The 22,515-nt window shown below is 48.3% G+C and overlaps 1 protein-coding gene and 1 long non-coding RNA gene across 2 annotated transcripts; one reads left to right on the top strand and one right to left on the bottom strand.

Annotated features, from left to right (window-relative positions):
• Positions 1-2,460: 2,460 nt before the first annotated feature.
• On the bottom strand, positions 2,461-5,440 carry s1pr3a (sphingosine-1-phosphate receptor 3a). The gene is made up of 2 exons (XM_047015089.1): positions 5,185-5,440; positions 2,461-4,563 (listed from the first exon to the last, which is right to left on the bottom strand). The coding sequence occupies exon 2, from the start codon at positions 4,447-4,449 to the stop codon at positions 3,253-3,255; it is 1,197 nt and encodes a 398-aa protein (XP_046871045.1). The 5' UTR covers positions 4,450-4,563; positions 5,185-5,440; the 3' UTR covers positions 2,461-3,252.
• An 11,729-nt stretch (positions 5,441-17,169) lies between these two features.
• On the top strand, positions 17,170-19,509 carry LOC124463271. Its single transcript, XR_006955549.1, has 4 exons — positions 17,170-17,409; positions 17,531-17,986; positions 18,897-19,107; positions 19,236-19,509. It is a non-coding gene; the product is annotated as an uncharacterized LOC124463271 (long non-coding RNA).
• The last annotated feature ends 3,006 nt before the right edge of the window (positions 19,510-22,515 follow it).

Raw genomic sequence — 22,515 nt, forward strand, 5'->3', positions numbered from 1 at the left:
ACATTAATGTTTTATTCTCTACTACGTTAATCCTCAACTCGTGGACCCGTGCTCTCGTGGACCCGTGCTCTCGTGGTCACAACTGTTCCGGAGCGGAGCAACAGAAACCCGCACAGCTGGATGTGTAAGACTGCTATTTTGCGCTCTGCTGAGCAACAACAATGTCTACACTGGACTTTGCCCGAGCAAAACGATTTCAGTTTACGCCCTGGTAATAAACACTCATGTACTTCACAAATTAAATGTTTCTCGTGAGGGGAACACAAATAAAACCACAAAAGATGACCTATATATATATATATATATATATATATATAGATTCGTTTGTTCTAACACACGGATTTCACATAGGGCATACTTACATCCTACTTTTTAATAATATTAAATTTCACCTTAACTAGTGTAGCCTACCAGCAATACAGCAAGTGTGGCAAGTTTCGCATTGATTAGAAATACATCTCACTACAACAGTGGACTTCGCATAGGCTATCCCATATGTATGAAACCTTCAAATATAACGAGAAAGAAGACGGTTTATTCCATTCATAATAACTTTGGCAAATCGTTAATTTTACTTTCTATAAGTTAATGCATAAACAAAGCCCACAATTCGAATTAAATGTCCTATAGCGACTGACAGCGCGGCTCTGAAACAAACCTCCAGTTCTCCTACCACTCCGGACCTGAGCGCTTCATTGCACTTATTTTCACACTACTGAAACAAAGTGCAAAAGCCGAGAAGCCTCCGATTAAGCTGGTTGTTGTCGGAATGTGTGTATCTGAAAAGAAAACGAAAAAAAACAACATCGGTTGCAGAGCGAGATGGGTGCTGAAGCAGGGCAGAGTTCCGCTGAATGGAACGACCGATCGCAAATGTGAGCGTGAGAGAGACTGCGAGAGAAGCCACGCGGTTAAAGGGGACGCTCTCGCTTTCCAGTTGGTTATTCCTTTTACGGTGAGCCGACTCTTTTACTGAACATGTGCAAGCACATCGAAGCCTCAGGCGGGGGTGAACCGAAATGATAGAAGGGTTATGTTTTGTGATCGACTTACATGTAGACAAATTTACACAAGTTGTCAATCAGTGTTGAAAGTCTACGCTGTGGGGTTTTTTGATTCCGTTTCTGAAATAGATATTCCAAACACTAACTCAACGACATTAGTTTGCTTTGACAGAAAATAAGTGTGAGTGCTGGGATTCACTGACACTTCCACCTACATGTACTAACAAGCAGCCTATACGCTATCAACTGAATTTCCAACCGTCTATCTGTCAGAGACGGATGTGAAAAAAAAGAAAATAAGTGGGAATCCAACACACACACGCGCACACACACGCACACACACACATAGAAACACAATTATAAGACAAACCCTTTTTGTTCCAAATATAACATACGAGCCCACGTGTCCGCACGTGCTCCATTCTTTCACATCTGTCACATTCCGACTTGAGTCGTTAAGCACTAAGTTGGGTCGTGTGATATAAAGGTCTCTACCGTCTGGGGCAGTAAGACATCATAAATGCCTGTTTTTATGACAGCCATGATCTCACTCCGTCCCGGGGGGGGGGGCGGGGTGTACGGATGAGGTAATCACACCAGAAGCTCTTCCCATCATCCTCTTCTCCTACCTCCCCTCCCTTTATACACCTCCTCATCCACACTCCCTCTCCCCAAATTGGTTCAAACAGCAAACAAAAGAATGAAGCATGCGAGCAACAGAAGAACTGGAGAGAAAATGAGTTTAAGAAGCAGCACAGACTGACAACACGAGTGTTTGAACAAAGACTGAACATAAAGTACGTCTCCGAATGTCAGTCTAATTAAAACGTCAAATGTGACATTTAATTCTAAAGTCAATGTCAAATGCATTAGACGTTACTCTAAATTACTATCATGCATTGTTTTTGTTTAACCATAAACCCTTACTATTACAAATTATTTCAATTGAGTGTATAGTCACAATAAGGCCTTCCTGGATTTTCACGAGTTATATTCAACTGCAGAACCTGTATGAAGCCTTGTCATACACCAAGACGTCGTTACCAGCCAGACACCAAGGATCACGTCTAGAACCGTTACTTCTGCCAGCAGGAAGAAAAAATAAGGTAACAATGTTTGATACTAACAGGTATTTTGTTATCAAATGGGGACAGTTTCATGCGCTCACCTTTATAATTGCGATAGCACCACCTAGCGGAGGAGAATATAATACTTTGCATCTTGACAAGGGGAAGTGCATCATATTTCACTCCAAGTCCTTTAAGGTTCCCCTGCTGTCTGTCATAATTCCATTCCTGTTTGGTCTTTGCATCAGGTGACTTTGCATTAATTGACTGTCTGACACTAACACAGTCATCAGTGATTTGACACTGCTAAATTCACCCACTAGATGGTGCCGTTGAGCTTATGTGGTCTCTTCATTGACAACGTCAAAATAATGCTGTGGAAACCAATCTTAGAAAAAGGAGGAATTGTATTTTATTCTTTTGTAAAGGTATTCGAAACCAGAAAAGATTAGGTTGAAATGTAATCACAGTACATTTGCTAAATAGTACAACTTTTATCCTTTTAAATCCAACTTTTATTCACTAGTGGTTAGTGGAAGTGGCATATGTCTTTGTATTTGGGAAGCAGAACTGACTTTTGACAGTTCATTTTTACAAATCTTAACAATATTAATACTATAGCCACTGTACCGTGAAAGCATTTAATACACACAAAGTATTATCACACAGTTCATAATACTGATAAAGGCCTGGAACTTCTTGGAAAATAAATATTGTATCCTATAATTATAATAATAAAAGTAAAGGCAGGTGTACTGATAAGTTCATCGTGCACTGCAGGTGCAGTAAACAGGGTCCTCACAAGCCACTCAGTGGAACACCGTGGAGTGTCAATCAACCGCTCACTCCTGCTTCCTGATTGGATGCCCCCCCCCCAAAGCATTCCGTTCCATCGCAAAAACATTCATGTATGTACATGGGCAGAAAACACGAGTTCAGCGGTGCTTTTGAAGCAGACTGTAAAAAATAGTGGCTTTATATGGTTCGAGTCCAAGATAGTCATATCTTCTCCTGTTTGGACCCTCTCCCTCCTTGCTCCAGGAGCCGTGAGAGACATCTACCTAACGTTTCTCCCACCAGACCGTCCCCCACCCAGTGCTTGTGGGCGAGCCGGTGTGCTCCGAGTCACCCTCAAGCTCCACAGTATCACCCTCTCACCTCACATGACCAGTACCGGCCAATCAGAGCTTGCTGAGGGAGGGCAGTGCCCCTGCCTTCACCAGCACGGCCGAGAGAAGGTCGGCACGCCCCGAGGGGTGTGGCGTGACGGCGGGCGACGGCTCACCGTGCCCGTGGTTGGAGATCACGGGCATGGGCGCTTTGCCCCGGGTCAGGGCGGGCTTGGCCCCTCCGGCCTGGCCGCTGCCCCCCATGCTGGTCTTGCTGTTCTCCACGGTGGGAGCCAGCGTCCCCGGGTTGGGGCTCCCCGGCGCCGGGGCCGTGGCCTCCAGCTGGCCCTGACAGCAACACAGCAGCCGGAAGAAGGCCGCTCTCATCTCCCTGCTGGACAGGGTGTAGATGAGCGGGTTAAGGGCCGAGTTGAGCACGGCCAGGGCGATGAACCAGTCCACCTGATAGAGCACGGGGCAGCGCTCGGGGCTGCAGCCCACGTCCAGCAGCAGCAGCAGGAAGAGGGGCGCCCAGCACATGACGAACACGCCCAGCACGATCACCACCGTCCGCAGCAGGGCCAGCGAGCGCTCCGAAGGGCGGCTGCTGACACGCCGCCCGCTCGACGTCACCAGGCGGTAGATGCGGATGTAGAGGATGACGATGGCCACCAGCAGGGCGCTGAACACGCTGATGCAGAAGGCCACGTAGCTCTTGGCGTACAGGGGCAGCACGGTGGAGCAGGAGGCCAAGTGGTCCAGGCAGTTCCAGCCCAGGCTGGGCAGGGCGCTGAGCAGGAAGGAGACGGCCCAGCAGCAGCCCAGCAGGGCCAGCAGGCGGCCCCGGCCCGCCGCTTCACACGGCCTCAGACGCACCATGGTCATGTGTCTCTCGATGCCGATGGCCAACAGGCTGAAGGTGGAGGCGCTCAGGGCCACGAACATGCTGCCCTCGCGGGCCAGCCACTGGATGGGGCTCAGGTAGAAGGTCCGGCTGCCCGACGTGAAGATGTTGACCACGTACGCCACGCCCGCCAGCATGTCCGACAGCGCCAGGTTCCCGATGAGGAAGTACATGCGGCTATGGAAGCGCTTGTTCCTCCACAGCGCCAGCAGCACCGTGATGTTCTCCAGGACGATCAACACGCAGATGAGCAGCAGGAACACGGTCTTGCAGCCGCCGCTGCTGCGGGGGCGATCCAGCTTGCCCGAGTGGTTGTAGTGGCGTACGATGACGGAGTTCATTCCCTCCTCCAGCTGGAACGCCATCCTGCCCGGCCTTCCCCTGTCAAACAGCAGAGGGCGCCACAACACTGGAGACTGCGCGGCAAACTGCGGCTTCTTTCCTTTGAACTAACAGCATCACCGAGATTCCACAGCTGCCTGCCAGGTAGACAACGCAGAACAATGTTATCAAACTGTCATGAATAACGACAATAGAAATGTTTTGTAGTAGGTGATAGGGAGATTCGATTTTGAAGACTTTAAACCCCCTAAATAGATTCAATGTTAATACTTTCTTAGCCTATACATCCGCTGGTAATGATTTATCCAAGTAAGTTAGTTATAAATTTATATTCAGATAGTTTAAACGAAGAGTTATGTGTGTCAAAAAGCCAGATAATTCAAACCAGGGTTGAAGGGTAGCGACATGTCACATGTGAAGTCAGACACAAACGTCGCCTACACAGATGAAAAAAAACTGCCTTAAGCATTTGTTTATAAATATTCAAGTTAGCACAGTCATAAATACTTTTCAATAAAGATAATTTTGGGGGGGGGTGGAATAAATGGAAAGAATGCATACTATTCAAAGGATACCACAAACGTTTATCCAGTTACTTCTAGAGTTATGTTACCCCTGGAGTTAACCAGTGGAAGTTTTTCCAAAAACGTAAGATTCGAGAAACAGCAATCGGTTTATTGTACTGAAAGTTTTAGCAATCCAAAAGTTGACCATGTTACATTAAGAGTGATCATTTTCCCTTAGATGTTTCCTCTTACCTTGTGCTTGGATGGTGGTTCAAAATGTATTCTTTATAACCTAATGTTCATCCAACTCCGTTATAAGTTATACTCCATCATTTATTCAGAAATGTCCGAAAGTTTCGGTTGTTGATGTTTTTGTTGATTGGTCAGTTAATTAGCTTTAGGTTATGTCCGTTAGAGTGCAGTGCCTTAGCGGTTCTATCCTCTGCCTTCCTCTCTTTGGTCCTTTCAACGTTTTCAACTCTCACGCTACCCAACCTGGGAATGGGCGGGATTGTACCATGTTCCTGAACGCACACTCGGCCAGTTATGAGTCATGGTAACAGACCCAAATCGGATGTGCTTGCTTGGCATGATTGTACGTTTTAGAAAGCCAGGGCGATCCCAAAGGTTTTACTAAATCTATTCTAGTTTTACAGTATTTTCAAGGTTTTTGGAGGTTTGTTTTATTGACGGTCAATACGCGCATGTAATGAATCCCTTTTCTAGGTCAAGTGTTTTGTTTGTGTGAAATGCTTGGGTAAATTACTACTTTTAAAATAAAGGGACCTTTTTTGTCGCCTTGAATGTGTCATTGACCCATCAGCGCATGACACTTTTGTCATCATTCAAGGATCTGTGTGGACTTATTTGCCTCTGGCTACGTGTTTTAACCTGTATTTTACACCTATGTGAATCATCCCAACACCGCACTGAATTTAAAACCACATCCGTTTCTCACTGGAAAGAACATGCATGAGATCAAACATGGTCTGTTTATCTCAGTGAAGATCATTCCATGTCTTGGATAAAACAGAGAGAAAAAACAGGCGCTCATATCCTTTGTTTATTTGCCTTCTGTGGTATTTACCCTCGTCTGACTGGTCAAGAAGTTCTAACCCTTCATGGGCTTCGATCAGAGGTTGTTTTTCATGCTCGGAATGAAGTCTGACTTTTCCGCTTCTGGCCCTCCTGAGTGTGAGATAGGTCAGAGCTGAGTCCCTGACTGGGAGGATGAGAGGCTGACTGTTTCTGTCCAGGCATGCTCTGTGGAGGATGAGAGGCTGACTGTTTCTGTCCAGGCATGCTCTGTGGAGGAGGACTCTCTTCCACCGCCTTGCTGACTGTTTGACACCAAGTGTTATCTGGAATGGGAGGTGGAAATTGCAGCTGAATATCCCTGGTCCTTCCTGGATGAGTTGCGTCCCTGGGCCTGTGACACCAAGTACGCTAGTACCCCTGCCCCCCTCCACCCCCCCTCCACCACCACTCTCACCCCCAGGCCTCCTCTCCTCCACCACCCACCCACCTGACCACTACCCATCGCCCCTTCCCCACCTCCACCCCCACACACACAACTGTCATAGCCACAGCCGTGCCCCACCCCCCCCCCCCCTGTTTTTGGTTTTGCCCTGCCCTGGTGATTCCCTGTGTCTGTCATTGTCTTTACCTGTGTCTCGTTCAGTGGTTTCAGTTCACATTTGTCTTATCATGTCCACCCGTGTCTTGTTTGGTTCTGTGTATTTAAGTTCCTTTTTTGTGTCCAGTCTTTGTCTTGTTCTTACCCTTGTTAGTGTAAGTTCCCGGTCTGTTTCTGTTTTTGGAGAAATAAACCCCTTTGTTTGAAGCAATGCCTGGCTACTCTCCTGCGTTTGGGTCCTACCCCACCTCACACCGTGACACACAACCACCAGCACCACATCACTTATCACCCCCACCCCACCTCTCCTTCATCACCCCTGCCCCTAGGGTTGGATACCGAATCCCGGTTCCCCTCTGGTCCTGGAATTGGACTGGATTAGAACGCACATTTTGGTTCCTCATTTCGGTTGCACCTAATGTGTCGTCTGAAATATTTTCCCTCTGTTGCTCCGAAACGGACGTAAACTGTCACGCTCTCTCTGTAGTCTACCGTTAGCTAGCTACCGTAAATGTAGGCTACTTTCAAAATGCCATATTTTCCCTTTGGGCTCACCAAAACGGACGTTAAAGCATACTAACCATTCACTGCACGTGATCGCTAGTAAACATCCCTTACAAAAAAAAGAAGTATATTAAAGTATACTATAAGTATACTAAAATATGGATAGTACACTTTTAGTTCACTTTTGATATACTTTTAAGAAGTATGCTTAGAAAATAGTTCACTTTTGATATACTTTTCAGAAGTATGCTTAGAAACAGAAAATGGTATACATTTCTACTGGAGTAGGATGTACGTTTTCTATAATTTTACAGCAAAAACAGTAAAAACAAAAAAATTAAAGTACATTAGAGGGTTAAAATTTTTTATATCCATCTCATTCTAATTATTCATGTATAGGAAAATCTATTAAGCATTGCACATTTAATCTTGACAGAACCCCAAACAGAACTTTTTGGAACATTCTGAAGAGCCGTTTAATAACCATTTTTAAAGGATTTTTGAATGGATGCTAATTTGGATGGATGCTAATCTTTAAAAATCTCACGTACCCCGTGGACTGCCTTCACATACCCCCTGGGGTTCGCGTACCCCCGGTTGAGAACCACTGCTTTAAAGTGTACTAAATGACCTAAAAAGTGGGCCAATTCAGTTTACTTAGTACAAAAATAGTATATAAAAAAGTACAATGCTAGTTTACTTTAAGTAACATGATAATAGTATACTTTTTATACTAAGTATACTTACAAAATAAACCTGAAGTATACTTATTTTTTGTAAGGACAGGCCTCTTCGACACTATCTGAGAGAGTTCTCCTCTGCAGGACATGCTAGTTGTCGTATCTTGCCAGAGAAGGCTAAAGAACTGCAAAAGAACTGCAAAAGAACTGCTGAATTTTGAAGCTGGTTTAGTTATGCATACCAACTCAACATTTATTTTGTTGTTACTTGTTAAGTGTAACTGTCATTTATTGTTGAATTATTGTAGTTGCATGTTAGGTTTACTTATTATATATTTAAGTAGGCTACACAACCACCAGCACCCCATCACTTATCACCCCTGGCCCTGTTCTCCGCCTCCTGCTGGGCTCATGGTGTTTACAATACGACAAACTGCACATTCTTCTCTAATTCCCTAAAGGAAAAGTGGTCCAGTCTAATAACCCTACCATCAGAGAATGTACTGCCAAACATGGGCTATTATTACGTTTTATTGTGTTTATGCACTGCATTCTTTTGGTGTGTGTGTGTGAGTGTGTGTGTGTGTGTGTGTGTGTGTGTGTGTGTGTGTGTGTGTGTGTGTGTGAGTGTGTGTGAGTGTGTGTGAGTGTGTGTGTGAGTGTGTGTGTGTGTGTGAGTGTGTGTGTGCAACTTCCCACATGTCTGCCAATTTCTAATAGTTACCATAAAACACTTTGGAAGCCTGGGAAGACGAGGGTCTGTGTAGTGAGGAGAGCGGGGTGCGGGGCAGGGGGGGGGGTGCGGGGCAGGGGGGGGGGTGCGGGGCGGGGGGTGCGGGGCAGGGGGGGGGGGTCGCTAACAGGACTAAGATGGAGGGGCAGGGGGGGGGGGTCGCTAACAGGACTAAGATGAAGGTTGGAGATGAACAGTGATTGGGGACTGAAGCTGTGGTGGAACGTGTGGAGAGCTCCAACTCAGGAGGCAAGACAGAGAGACGAGCATGGTCCTGGGGAGCAGAGAGGGGAGAGACAAGCATGGTGCTGGGGAGCAGAGAGGGGAGAGACAAGCATGGTCCTGGGGAGCAGAGAGGGGAGAGACAAGCATGTTCCTGGGGAGCAGAGAGGGGAGACACAAGCATGTTCCTGGGGAGCAGAGAGAGAGACAAGCATGTTCCTGGGGAGCAGAGAGGGGAGACACAAGCATGGTCCTGGGGAGCAGAAAGGGGAGAGACGAGAAAAGAAGGTAGAGAAGAGAAAGTGAGAGATGAGAGAGAGAGAGAGAGAGAGAGAGAGAGAGAGAGAGAGTGAGAGATGAGAGAGAGAGAGATAGAGAGAGGGGGGGAGAAAGAGAGAGGCGTGAGGGGTTACAGTGAGTGTGAGGGTTACAAGCTCTCTGGCCCTCGTTCACATGTCAGCTGTAGACCCTGCAGATTAATGAACGACACCCTGGGCTGTTGACTTTACCCTGACCGGCCAGAGATGTGCAGACAATCTGACAACTCATTTGTAACCATGCGAAAACACTCCAGAGCTTGTGTTGTTGCGAGCCCGGAGACTTCCTGGATTTTCCATGCTGTTGGGAAAGAGGAAATGCTCCATTGGGTCAAGAGTACTTGGCTAGTGAAGGTCTGTGCAGTGGTGTTAGTGTGAGTGTGTGCAGGCATGTGTGTTTGTGTCCAGGTCTATTATCCGTGGTTTTAGTGTGTGTGTGTGACTGTGTGTGCGTGTGTTTGCGGCAGACCCAGTACAAGGGTTTGGTGTGCGTGCCTGGGTGTGCGTCTCATTGTGAAACGAGGTCTGCTGACGTATGACCGAGCCTATGAGTTAGATGGCTTGGAATCCCAAGTTCAGTGGGAACTGGGGGGGTGTTGCCGTGCTGGAAAAGGAGGGTCTCTTGAGCCTTCACCTCTCTGCCCCCCCCCCCCCCCCCCCGCCCCCTCACACACACATCCCCAATCCCTCATACCCAACTAAAAAAGAAAACCTTCTAATCTGATGCCAACACATCTAGAATAGCATGAGTAAGGGTTGGAGTCGTGCAGCGGAATACAACCACAGCATATGTCATCACGTGTGACAGCACACGTTAGCTAAATTAAGTCGTTGTCGATGTGTTTTAACTGTGTTTAAAACTAAAAATAGCCAGGCAAGTATGCAGGCAAATACTGTATGTATATAGAGATAACGTGATTTATCACTGCTCATATGTTGCTGAACTGAAACCCGTCTACCCTCCCCACTAACCCTCACATTCCTGATATACACCCACTTCATCCTGAGAGTTCCTCTTTTCGCTCCAGCATCCTGACAGGCCCGCAGCTTGTTAGGAAGCAGACGTCGAGACCACGACAGGCTGGTATCTGCCCCTCCATCAGTCCTTCTGCCTGCTGTCTTGATACCCCCTCCGCAGGAGGTCTGGGGGGGAGGGGGGAGGGGGGAGTGCTGGGAGCTGATACAGTATCTTGGGTACAGCTGCTGGGGTTATCTAGGACAAGGTGAAGCTTACAAGGACCAGGCAGACCTGTGGGATATCTAGAGACTGAAAATAGCTGCATCCAACGAGTGGATGGAAGGAAGGAAGGATGGATGGATGGATGGGTGAACAGATGGATGGTTTGATTGATGGATGGTTGGCTGCATGGTAGGAATGATTTATGTATGTATGGATGGATGTTTGGATGGATGTGTGAACAGATGGATGGTTTGATTGATGGATGGTTGGCTGAATGGTAGGGATGATTTATGTATGTATGGATGGATGTTTGGATGGATGTGTGAACAGATGGATGGTTTGATTGATGGATGGTTGGCTGAATGGTAGGGATGATTTATGTATGTATGGATGGATGTTTGGATGGATGTGTGAACAGATGGATGGTTTGATTGATGGATGGTTGGCTGAATGGTAGGGATGATTTATGTATGTATGGATGGATGTTTGGATGGATGTGTGAACAGATGGATGGTTTGATTGATGGATGGTTGGCTGAATGGTAGGGATGATTTATGTATGTATGGATGGATGTTTGGATGGATGTGTGAACAGATGGATGGTTTGATTGATGGATGGTTGGCTGAATGGTAGGGATGATTTATGTATGTATGGATGGATGTTTGGATGGATGTGTGAACGGATGCATCGGATGGTTGGATGGATGGTAATAGTAATGTTTTGGTCATTTAATCTTTCTGCGAAGTGATGTTGATTCTGATATAACTTTTTGCTGTTTATGCACTTATTACTTTTGTATTAATGGAAAAATAGATGAATGTGACTGAGAATATTGCTAGGTTTGTGGAATGGTGAGAAACTGGACGTCTGACTGAACCCAGCCTTAACGACCGGGTTGCTATGGAGAAGGGTATTTTATGAGCCATGACAACGTAGTAAAAAAACATTAAATCAAACTCAAAATCAAGTGCCTGTATACATGGTGCTTGTAAACAGAACTTGTTTATCTGAAATATTCATCACCGGCTCATCATTGCACCATTATTTTCTCTCTTGTGTAATTCCATTGTCATAAGGAGCTATTTTTATGTTCTGGATTTATTTTCCTTGTGATCGCTGCTTTAAACATTAATTTCAGCTGTGGTCTTTGCTCTCCCAAATAAATTAAAAATAACTTGGATCTAAGTCATGTAAACAAGCCTGCCCGTTGATTCTGCCCAGTACAGATGCTCTGTTGCCTGGAAAAGCATGAACAAGCCAGACTCCTACGTGTCTGTGTGTTTGTCTGTTGTGCTTGTGTACGTGTGTTTGCGTGAGTCTGTCCGTACGTGTGTGTGTGTGACTTTGCGACTTTGTGGCTATGGATAGGCACGGCAGCTTTCTTGTCCTCGGTGGAGAATAAAAATAAGTTGACCGGGCTGTGTGTAAAAGCACAGGCACAATATACATTCCCGTTCCAGGAAAAAGTGTATTTTGGCTGTTTCCACTGGCTGTGTATAGTCTGCTGTGATGATGTGTCGTATAGGCTGGGGGTCAAAGGTCAGAGCTCCCCTGAGAGGCTGGGGGAATGCTCCAAGTGTTTCAGTGTGCGTGTCACTCCAGATGGCCTCTCTCTCATGTTCACCAGACCCCCGCGGTGTCTCTCGCCCAGGGCCAGAGAACGCCAAACACCGTCAATCTGACCATCCAGACCTCCCAGCGCTGACAGCCGGGGCCTGAGAACCAGCTCTACCCAGCAGAGGAACCCAGACCCTGGCCTAATCACAGCCACGCACACCTGCCCCGTGTGTGTGAGCTGTGTGTGTGTGTGCTGTGTGTGCTGGGTGTGTGCTGTGTGTGCTGGGTGTGTGTCGCACAGGTTCCCACGTCCTCGCGTTCCTGGTGTGTGTTTAGGTTTGTCCTCCGGGATCCACTGAGGTGTGTGACCTCGGTGTGTGTGAATGAAAGGACCGGGTGGGGAGGGCGGGGAGAGTGTTGACCGGAGGGTCTATCTGCTGGGTGACGCTCAGCAGACAGAGCAGTGATAGAGATCAGCTGAGGTGGCAGTGGGTCCCACTGACCCGGCAACAAGAAGAAGATAAACTACCGGCTCTCCAAAAGCTGCCTAGCACCACGGACAAGCCTCCAGAACCATGGGCTGAAAACACACACTTCACTTCCCATTAGCCTGGGTCACTGTGACAGGGGGAAGGTCAGCGGCCGGACCGCTCAAACAAACAGAAACGTTTCTTTGGTATGCAGTCTATGCTTCCTGATAAAGAACATGAAAACAGTGAACTGATGTGCTGTGGAGTGTTTGTTTTCCTTCTGAAAGGGGTTCTGGGTAAAGGAAATTGCTTCGAGGAAATGTTGCAGTTAAACAACTTAACTGTGCTTGTGACATTTGTATCGTTTATTTATGTACAGTCTACACCGCTTTTATACTTCTGTACACAACATCGCCGTTCAACTATGTATTTGTTGATGTACAGGGTACACACTTTCTATTCCTTACAGTATGGACACAACATCAATATTCGTTGAATTTACAATTTCAGCAGTTAGTTTACCTGTGTTTTAAACATTTTTCTTTACCTGGTAAACCGGTAAACTTATGTCAGATCCGTAGGAAGTCAGCCAGACAAACAGTGGAGTATAGATCTGTATGGTGTGCTGGAGTTTGTCAGTGTACGTCCAGTTTAAGAGCCTTGTCATTCCACAGTGGTACTGGTCTGTGTCGAACAAGCCCCGCTTCACTGGTGTGTGACCAGCCTGGTCCACACTTCCTGTTCCAGGGGTCATGGTCACAGCTGCCCTCAGGTCCAGATCTAGTAGCATGTTGAGGTCCCACGTGTGTGTGTGTGTGTGTGAGTGTGTGCGTGTGTGTGTGTGTGCGTCTACTTCAGGAGAGATGTGATGGTGAACTTAAGGACGTCCATGTGGAGCACGGCCTGCTGTGTGTCTCCCCCTCAGCCTCGGACTGGAGCCTTCGTTCTCCATCCCCGGCCCCCGGCCCCCAGCCCCCAGCCTCGGGCCTCCATCCAAAGACCCCAGCCCCCATCCTCCACACAAGGCCTCCAGCCTCCATCCATGGTCCCTCAACATGCTGTGGCACACCTGTGTTTATAAGTACGAGGCGGGATTGCCTGCCAGGCCTCATTGTTGACATCACAGTGACCCCCCCCCCCCCCCGCCCTTCCACCAACACCCTGGCAGTGGACACACAGAACTTCTGTCTGTTGTCTCTGCACATGTGTGGGGGGAGGGGGGGGGGCGGGGTGAAGCCTTGGGGGGCCCAGAGGGGCCCCGGGGGAGCCCGCACGCTCCACTGCAGGATGAGAAAGGGTCACAGTGAGCGTGTTCGCTGCGTGGTCTGTTCATGAAGGACGGTGGGGGACAGGGGAGAGGAGACACGGACACGGGCAGCCCCCAAAGCAAAGCTAGCCTGTGGGGGTGGAGGTGGGGGTGGAGGTGGGGATGGAGGTGGAGGTGGAGGTGGGGGTGGAGGTGGGGTTGGAGGTGGGGTTGGCGCTGTGTGTGGCGCTGGGGATGGAGGTGGAGGGGTTCTTGTGGGAACTCAGCGTGAAAATAAACCGCCAGCGTCACAGACAGTGAAGGGAACAATGGTCTGTCAGAGAGAGCCCTTCCCGCAGTGAACCCTCTGTATAAACACAATCTGTCTCTCAGACCTGAGCTCATCTTTTCACTCCAGCCTGGCCTGGCCTGGCCTGCAGCTGCCCACAGCACCTCCACCACACCACCACCGAGTTACACGAAATATCATCAACACCCACACAACCACATACTATACTACACTGTTACTGCTACAGAATGGTTCCCCCCAGGCAGCGCCACAGTCCCAGAGTCCTGTAAACTCTGCAGCCCTACACTCCAACTCCTCAGAGGTGTCTTAACTCCACCCCTGTAGTCTAACACAGAGCTACACCCAATAAATCACCAAGGACACCTGGGTCTAGACATGCACCTATTAGGACTGGGTAAGACGAGGCTACTTATCTCATCTTGCTTGTTCAACACGGTGCACATGCCTACAACAACACAGAAACGATTTATCATTATGCGATTTCAGATTATCTTTTGACATGTGTGTATTGGCTGAGAACGTATTGTTCGTGTGGACCGGTTTTGTGTTTGTGACCACTGCTCCCATCTCGACGTGTCAAGCAGAAACGTTCTCCAGAAGGCGTTTGGTTTGTGCACCTCATGCTTGGGGCACGTTCTAATCAAGTTCTGCTATGGAACACTAGAATGTTACCCTTCAGATACAGTTTTATCAACACCAAATTGCCCCACGTCGAATCTCTCTTTCCGACACGCGGGGAGAACTTTCCATCCAACTTCAACCCCAAAGAACTGTTTTCCATGGATCCGAACCAAAAGATTAAGATTGGATCTCATTGCGGTCTGGCCTTCTTGCAGTCTTCATAGCACTGTGTTCTTTATGTCTTGGAAATGTTCTGTTTAAAAATAGCTTCAGATGCTTTGAGGAACTGCTAGGATACTCTGGTACAGTAACTCTGACCTAACGATGCTCTGATCTTTTATCCTGTCTAACATATAACACAACTGTCATTTATCACAGTCAGTTTAATGTTCCACATTCGATGAAACAATGCTGTTTAACAAAGCTTATTTTCTTCAATCAGGTTTCATCCACATTAGACACAACAGATGTAAGGGCTTAACTATACTTACAATATTATACTATACTATAATACTATACTATACTATACTATACTATAATACTATACTATACGGATAAAATAAAACGTTCTGAATGACTGTAAACTACCCCAGTCAAGATGGTCTGAACACCCAACCCAAAACTAGCTAGAGTATTTGCAGTCGTATATTTTCAAGCTTTACCCGAAATGTGATAGTAACTTGTTCCCGAGCAGCAAAAATGAATCGGTTATAACAGACAGCTCAGGTAGATTACATGGAGAGCAATTCGCCGCAGGTTTGGCAAAGATTTCAACAAGGGTGTGATTGTGTCTGGTGTCTTTGCTATATGTGTACGCCCCAAACCTCACGGGCCCTGGCTGAAAGCACTATGTGTCTGGAAGTCGGGTACTTAATGACACTACTTTCAGCCTTATTCACACTCAGGTTAGTGTGCGCTTCGAAAAAACAACATTGAACTCTTGCCAACACAGAATCCGTTGTGGAAGCCTTTGAGGAGGACGTGGATACATTCAGTGTTCAATATTTGAGATTTATTTAGAGAATTCGCTACGTCGTTTTTATCCCACCACCTTCCTTTAGTTACTGTTTTTGTAGCGGAAGCCTAAAAAGCGCTGCACGTTTTAAATTGATCATGTAGTCGACAACTTTAGGAGAGTTGTCGACCGACAAGAAGGAGGTGGGTGGGTGGAAGAGAGGGATCTGGCTGTACCAGTGCAGAGCAAACTAGTAGGAAGGTCGAAGGGAGGAAGGGGAGGGAGCCAAACAGGACACAGCAGAGTTGTACATCTTTCCACTCCAGCGTTTTTTATTCGAACAGCTTGTGTCTCACAGGAAATGCCCTTCTGTGTTTTCCAGAATGGCATTTTGTAGGGAGAAGACTCCTAAAAACAAAAAAAAACTTACCAAACAGAGCCCATCTCTTGATAACCCACAGATAGACACTGTCTACTGACCTTCCTCAATAATTGTGTCTAGACTGGTCGTGTCTAGTGACCATTGCAAACCACAGGCAGCTGACCTCCATTGTGGCATGTGGTGGACGTAGTAGGTATTGGAAATCTCATGATGATAATCTTTCCTGGCTAGACGTTGTTTCTGGATTGTCACATGACACACACATGTGGATCATGTGGATCACAAAATTGCTATTGATCTCACATGTTGACTGGGGGAATTCCAACCTTTTTGATGCTGCCTGTCTCAGTCATGTAAATAACAGTATGCCTACATGTGAAATGTTCAGTCTGTTGAGGCAGACTTGTCTATGTAGAGTTGGGTGCTGGTGTACTTTAGCAGAGCGGCTAGGTCTGTTGGGAATAAATACTGACCATCCATAGAGATGGATGTATGTTAGACCATGGGTGTGCTCGATCACCCAGAAGCCTAGCGCATGAGGACACTGTTGCTGATGCACCTGGCTGTGTGTTGGGGCTGGTTCACCCAGTGGACAGGCTGTGTGTTGGTTTAGTGCAGGGCACAATGGAGGGTCTGAATCCTCAGTAATCTGCAGCGGGAGAGTTTCGCCACCCTATCTGATCATCACTGTTGAACTAGCAGGGCCATAAACATCCTGTTTATACTGGGCCAGGCTAGCAGAGAGAGAACGAGAAAGAGAGAGAGAGAGAGAGAGAGAGAGAGAGAGAGAGAGAGAGAGAGAGAGAGAGAGAGAGAGAGAGAGAGAGAGAGGATGAGAGAAAGACATAATGAGTCAGAGGAAGAGAGAGAGGGGGGGGAGAGAAAGGAAGAGAGAGAAAAGACAATGTGTTCGAGAAAGAGAACGGAAAGAAAGAGACAGAAGAATGGGAGAGGGAAAGCCCGAGAGAGAAAGAGAGAGAGAGAGAGACAGAGAGAGAGAGAGAGAGAGAGAGAGAGAGAGAGAGACAGAGAGAGAGAGAGAGACAGAGAGAGAGAGAGAGAGAGACAGAGAGACAGAGAGAGAGAGAGAGAGAGAGAGAGACAGAGAGAGAGAGAGAGAGAGAGAGAGGGGAAAGAGGCCCACGATGGCGGAAAGACATTAAGTGGAAGAATGCATCCTAGACGTCGGGAGGGCAGCACACCCTGAAGTGTGCTGATAAACTGCCACTGCCCCCCCCCCCCCCCCCCCCCCTTAAACTGCCCCCCCTTGCAGCCAGCGCCCCCCCCCCCCTTCTCCCCCCCCCCCCCCCCCCCCCCCCCCCCCCCCCGGGGTCTGAGGGATGGCCCAGGAGCAAGGCACGGTCGGGGTTGCTGCGCAAATTCCACACAAGTTCCCGCTACGCCAGTGTTGAATTGAGCTGCGAGTTAGAAAGCCATCCATCTTAAAGTCAGTGTCGCCCCCTGGTGGCGGATAGAGGTTTGGTTTATCAGCCGGTGTTGAAATAAAATGGTGAGCGCTGAAGTGAGCATGTTGAGAACACATTGTAGTAAAGCAGGAAGACTTTGAAGTCGTTTGCCAGAGCAATTCAATTCGGCTGTCGATTCCACAGAGTGAACCGTGTTGCCGGTAGAAGAATGAAGACGAGAAGAATGAAGTTGAATATGTGAGTCGAGCTCCAACAACTCATTCCTGTGGAATCTGTTTGCTTTCACTTTGGAACAAAAGTCCGTTCGTCCTGTGATGACTGATCAGGCTGTATAGTTCTGCTTCCTCTGTGGTTTCAGCAGTAGCTTCAAGCTACAGCTTCAAGCGTGACTGTCGTCAGCGAGTGGTGACTTCACGTGGTGACAGATCACAGTGTCGCCCAGATGACACCTCAGGGAAGTGACAGGACGTGTGGCCTCTGTTCAACCACAACACGCAGCCCCGCCCAAATCCCAGATCCCCAAACAACATCTCAACGTCTTTCTTGTCCTCTCCTGGTCTCCTCCTCTCACAAGGAACAAAGAGAAATCTCATTTTCCCCCGTAAATAATTCACAAGAAGACTAAGATTTTATTAATGATTTGCGTTTTTATTCCACATGCAGGATTGACTGCTGGTGTGTGTGTGGTGTGTGTGTGTGTGGTGTGTGGTGTGTATGGAGAGCAGAGTTCAGGGTCGGAGGACAGCTGTCTGCCGGCAGCTTCTGACTGGACCCGGGCTGGGAGGTCTCCTGTCCTCCTTACATGCTCAGGAAGGTGAGAGAGTCATCGTCGTCGCCTGCCGGCGAGTCTCCTCCCAGGGGCTCCGATGGACACAAGCTCTGAGGGGCGGGGAGCAGGAGAGGACGTTTGAGATGAGTTTGGTTTAGTGTGAGGGTTTAGTGTGAAGGGGGTTTAGTGTGAGGGGGTTTTAGTGTGTGGGTGGTTTAGTGTGAGGGTTTAGTGTGAGGGGGGTTTAGTGTGAGGGGGGTTTAGTGTGAGGGTTTAGTGTGAGGGGGGTTTAGTGTGTGGGGGGTTTAGTGTGAGGGTTTAGTGTGAGGGGGGTTTGATGTGAGGGTTTAGTGTGAGGGGGTTTAGTGTGAGGGTTTAGTGTGTGGGGGGTTTAGTGTGGGGGTTTAGTGTCAGGGGGCTTTAGTGTGAGGGTTTAGTGTGAGGGTTTAGTGTGAAGGGGGTTTAGTGTGAGGGGGTTTTAGTGTGTGGGTGGTTTAGTGTGAGGGTTTAGTGTGTGGGGGGTTTAGTGTGTGGGGGGTTTAGTGTGAGGGTTTAGTGTGAGGGGGGTTTAATGTGAGGGTTTAGTGTGAGGGGGTTTAGTGTGAGGGTTTAGTGTGTGGGGGGTTTAGTGTGGGGGTTTAGTGTCAGGGGGGTTTAGTGTGAGGGTTTAGTGTGAGGGTTTAGTGTGATGGTTTAGTGTGAGGGGGGTTTAGTGTGAGGGGGGTTTAGTGTGAGGGTTTAGTGTGTGGGGGGTTTAGTGTGAGGGTTTAGTGTGAGGGGGGTTTAGTGTGAGGGTTTAGTGTGAGGGGGGTTTAGTGTGAGGGGGGTTTAGTGTGAGGGGGGTTTAGTGTGAGGGTTTAGTGTGTGTGAAAAGATCCAGGAAAAAGGCACATAATGAATGCGTGTTTAACAGTGTGTCTGATTCTGGTGGCGCGACTGTGATTCTGACCTGCAGACGCTCAATGAAGAGGACGTCCTCGTCATCAGTCCAGGGTTCGAGTGGACTGTCCTGTTGCCAAGGCGACTCGTGGACGGTAATCGGGACTGCTGAGGCAGGCGGATCCGGAGAATCGACCACCATGAGTCTGGCTGCTTTAGGCTGTCTGTAGTTCTAGAGCATAGATGCCGACTGGAGGTCAAAGGTTATCACGGCAGGGCAACATGAGGTATGGACACGTCAACACACACAATCACGAGTTCAAACACACACACACACTCACACACACTCACTGCATAGCTCAGTTCTTCAGCCAGTCTCCTTGCTCTCTTGTCCTGGCTCTGCTTGTCCTTGCAGCGTTGGTTCTGGAACCACACCCTGACGACCCGGGGGCTGAGGCCCGTGTGCTGGGCGAGCCGAAGCTTCAGCGCAGCGTCAGGACGAGGCGTCCGCGAGTAACAGGAGCGCAGCGCCCCCAGCTGGCCGTCACTGAGAACGCTCCGCACTCGCACCCTACGCCCTAATCACAATAAGAATAAGAATAATAAGAATCATCATCATAATAATAAGAACACAAATTATAATGATTATTAAAAAATGATAATGCTTTCATTTAAAATATTATTTGATCCCAAACAACGTCAAAGGGCCTCTATAAAGACTCTATCTAACATGTTCTAATGCCACAGCTGCATATTTGCACAGATCAACAAATCTTGTTGAACGCCAAACTATTTAACTGTAAGTAGCTCCGTCACAGAGCCGTACTCACCACAGTACAGACGCCCTGCGTGCCAGGGCTGGTCCGAGACCACCGCCGACACCCCTGGCTCTCTAAGGGGCTCCCCACAGCCTAGACAGGGCCACACTGCCCCCTGTGGACCAGCCCCTGCATGGCAGCCTGGCCCAACCAGAAAAACAGGAGACACCAGTGTTACACTGGCCTAGGCTTCTCTTGCATGACATCAGAGCTTAAAAAATCTGAACGCATCACATACTTTTTCCTACGATGGAGGAGAACTACAAGTATGTTTGACCGGAGCAAGGGGAAATGTAGTTTTTTTGAGAGAAGCTCTGTGAATTTGATCCGGTCATTCACACTTGTTGGTAGGGATTTGGTCCTCCATGACGACTCCTCCTAAACTGGAGTCTGGAGGCTGGAGGGTGGAGGCTGGAGTCTGGAGGGTGGAGGCTGGAGGGTGGAGGCTGGAGGGTGGAGGCTGGAAGGTGGAGGGTGGACGCTGGAGTCTGGAGGGTGGAGGGTGGAGGGTGGAGGCTGGAGTCTGGAGGGTGGAGGCTGGAGGGTGGAGGCTGGAGGCTGGAAGGTGGAGTCTGGAGGCTGGAGTCTGGAGGGTGGAGGCTGGAGTCTGGAGGGTGGAGGCTGTCGGGGCCGTCAGCCGTTCTCAGCGAGTAGAATCCCCTCCGTTGGAAGCTCTCCTGGTCGTCCTCCACGCGGCAGGAAGTGACATGAGTGTCCTGGATCAACACCCGTCTCCTCCCGCTTATATACCCGCACAACCCGCCCCAGATCCCGTTGTGGGACACATGCTCGCTCGCACGCGCGCCTGCGCACCGTTCATCAAGGGCCATCTATCAAATTAGCTCCCAGCAAACATCACCGCCTCCCTATTAGCGGAACAATGCAGGGGCTGCCCTCCTCTCCTGGTTATTAGAGTCAAGGCTGGAGGGCTGGAGGGCGGTGGCGACTGGGAGGGGTGGGTATGTAGGAGGGGGGAGGAGGGGGGAGGGGAGGACGGGGGAGGAGAGGGGAGGAGGGGGGAGAGATCAAGGAGGACTTCAGGACTCGCACAGGGGAGCTCACGCTCGTTCAAGGTCCTTCTTTCAGTCTCCCTAAAGTGTTATGATTGGACGATGGCAGACAGCTCAACCGCTGTGACCAGGACACACACACACAGACACTAAAGCCCGACACACACACACACACACTCTGAGGCCCACTATTCAAAGACTTCCTGATTTGGAGACATCTCCATGCCTCAACATGTATATCTTCCCTCAGCCCTTTCACCATGGGTCAATTAAAACCAGCCAAGGGGCAGCTTGGAGGGGCGGGGCAGGCAGTGATGAATACCCGGCATACTGTACTGATTAAGCTAGGCTCACACGCTCTCATTTGCAAGGCGCTGCCCCCTGCATCGGCCCAAGCCCGCCCGCCCCTCTCTCTCTCCCTCTGCTTAATAAAAGCGAGGAGGAGCCGGCAAATGAAGGGGCCGGCCTTTTTTAATTTACATGCCATAAAAACCAGCCCAGAATTAGGTATGTAGATGAATGTGGGCAGCAGATGTTAGGCAACGTCCTGTCCTCTTCCCTCTCTCTCCCTCCTTCTTTTTCCATTCTAGTCTATCCCTACCTCTCTTTCCTTACCTTCTCTCTCTCTCTCTCTCTCTCTCTCTCTCTCTCTCTCTCTCTCTCCCTCTCCCCCTCTCCCCCTGGTAGTATGCTGTTAATGCTGACAGTGGGATTGGATGCAGGTTGTGATTTATTCACCGTTGCACGTGCATCCCTTTGGCAGTGCAATGTAATAAGTGTCCTGAATGGAACAAAGAAACCCCCCCCCTCCCCCCCCCGACAAACATGCAAATCTAGTACATCTGATTAATTAACCCCTTGTGTGTTGGGTCATTTTAATTGGATCTGTTTTGCGGAACTCGGCGTGAGGGAGTGAGTTTGGAAGGAAACATGCCCCCCGTGAGCCGTGAGCTGGGTCTGTGGGGAGGATGAACACAAGCCTACATTAACCCCTTCCAACTGTCAGGTCAGCGCTCGCTACGGTGACAAAGGGCAGTGTGTGGCCTTGTCTAAACTGACCTATCACTGCCCACCGTTCGGACACAGGCACACACACACACACACATACCTATAAACATAATTAACCTTACACGCACACACACACATACATACATAAAATACACACACACACACATACCTAAAAACATAATTTACCTATACACACGCACACACACACACACACACACATACAGTGCCCTCCAAAAGTATTGGAACAGTGAGGCGAATTCCTTTATTTTTGCTGTAGACTGAAAACATTTGGGCTTGACATCAAATAATGAACGTGAGACCAGAGATCAACGTTTCAGCTTTTATTTCCAGGTATTTACATCAGGATCTGATGCACAACTAAGAAAATATCACATTTTGTTGGAATCCACCCATTTGTCATGTGATCAAAAGTATTGGAACAGATATACTTAAAACATATTTAAGTGAATAAGACTTAATATTTAGTTGCAAATCCTTTGCTTTCAATAACTGCAGCAAGTCTGTGACCCATTGACGTCACCAAACTTTTGCATTCTTCCTTTTTGATGCTTTCCCAGGCTTTCACTGCAGCCTCTTTCAGTTGTTGTTTGTTTTGTGGGGTTCCTCCCTTCAGTCTCCTCTTAAGCAGGTAAAATGCATGCTCTATAGGGTTTAAGTCTGGAGATTGACTTGGCCAGTCTAATACCTTCCATTTCTTGCCCCTGATGAACTCCTTTGTTGTTTTGGCAGTGTGTTTTGGGTCGTTATCTTGCTGCATGATGAAGGCTCTGCCAATCAGTTTGGTTGCATCTTTCCTTAAATTGGCAGACAAAATGTTTCTGTAGACTTCCGAGTTCAT

Source organism: Hypomesus transpacificus, unplaced genomic scaffold, assembly GCF_021917145.1.
Source record: "Hypomesus transpacificus isolate Combined female unplaced genomic scaffold, fHypTra1 scaffold_270, whole genome shotgun sequence".
NCBI classification, from domain to species: Eukaryota; Metazoa; Chordata; class Actinopteri; order Osmeriformes; family Osmeridae; genus Hypomesus; species Hypomesus transpacificus.

Excerpts from the sequence above, each read along its gene's own strand:
- s1pr3a (XM_047015089.1), bottom strand. The coding sequence starts at position 4,449 with ATGGCGTTCCAGCTGGAGGAGGGAATGAACTCCGTCATCGTACGCCAC.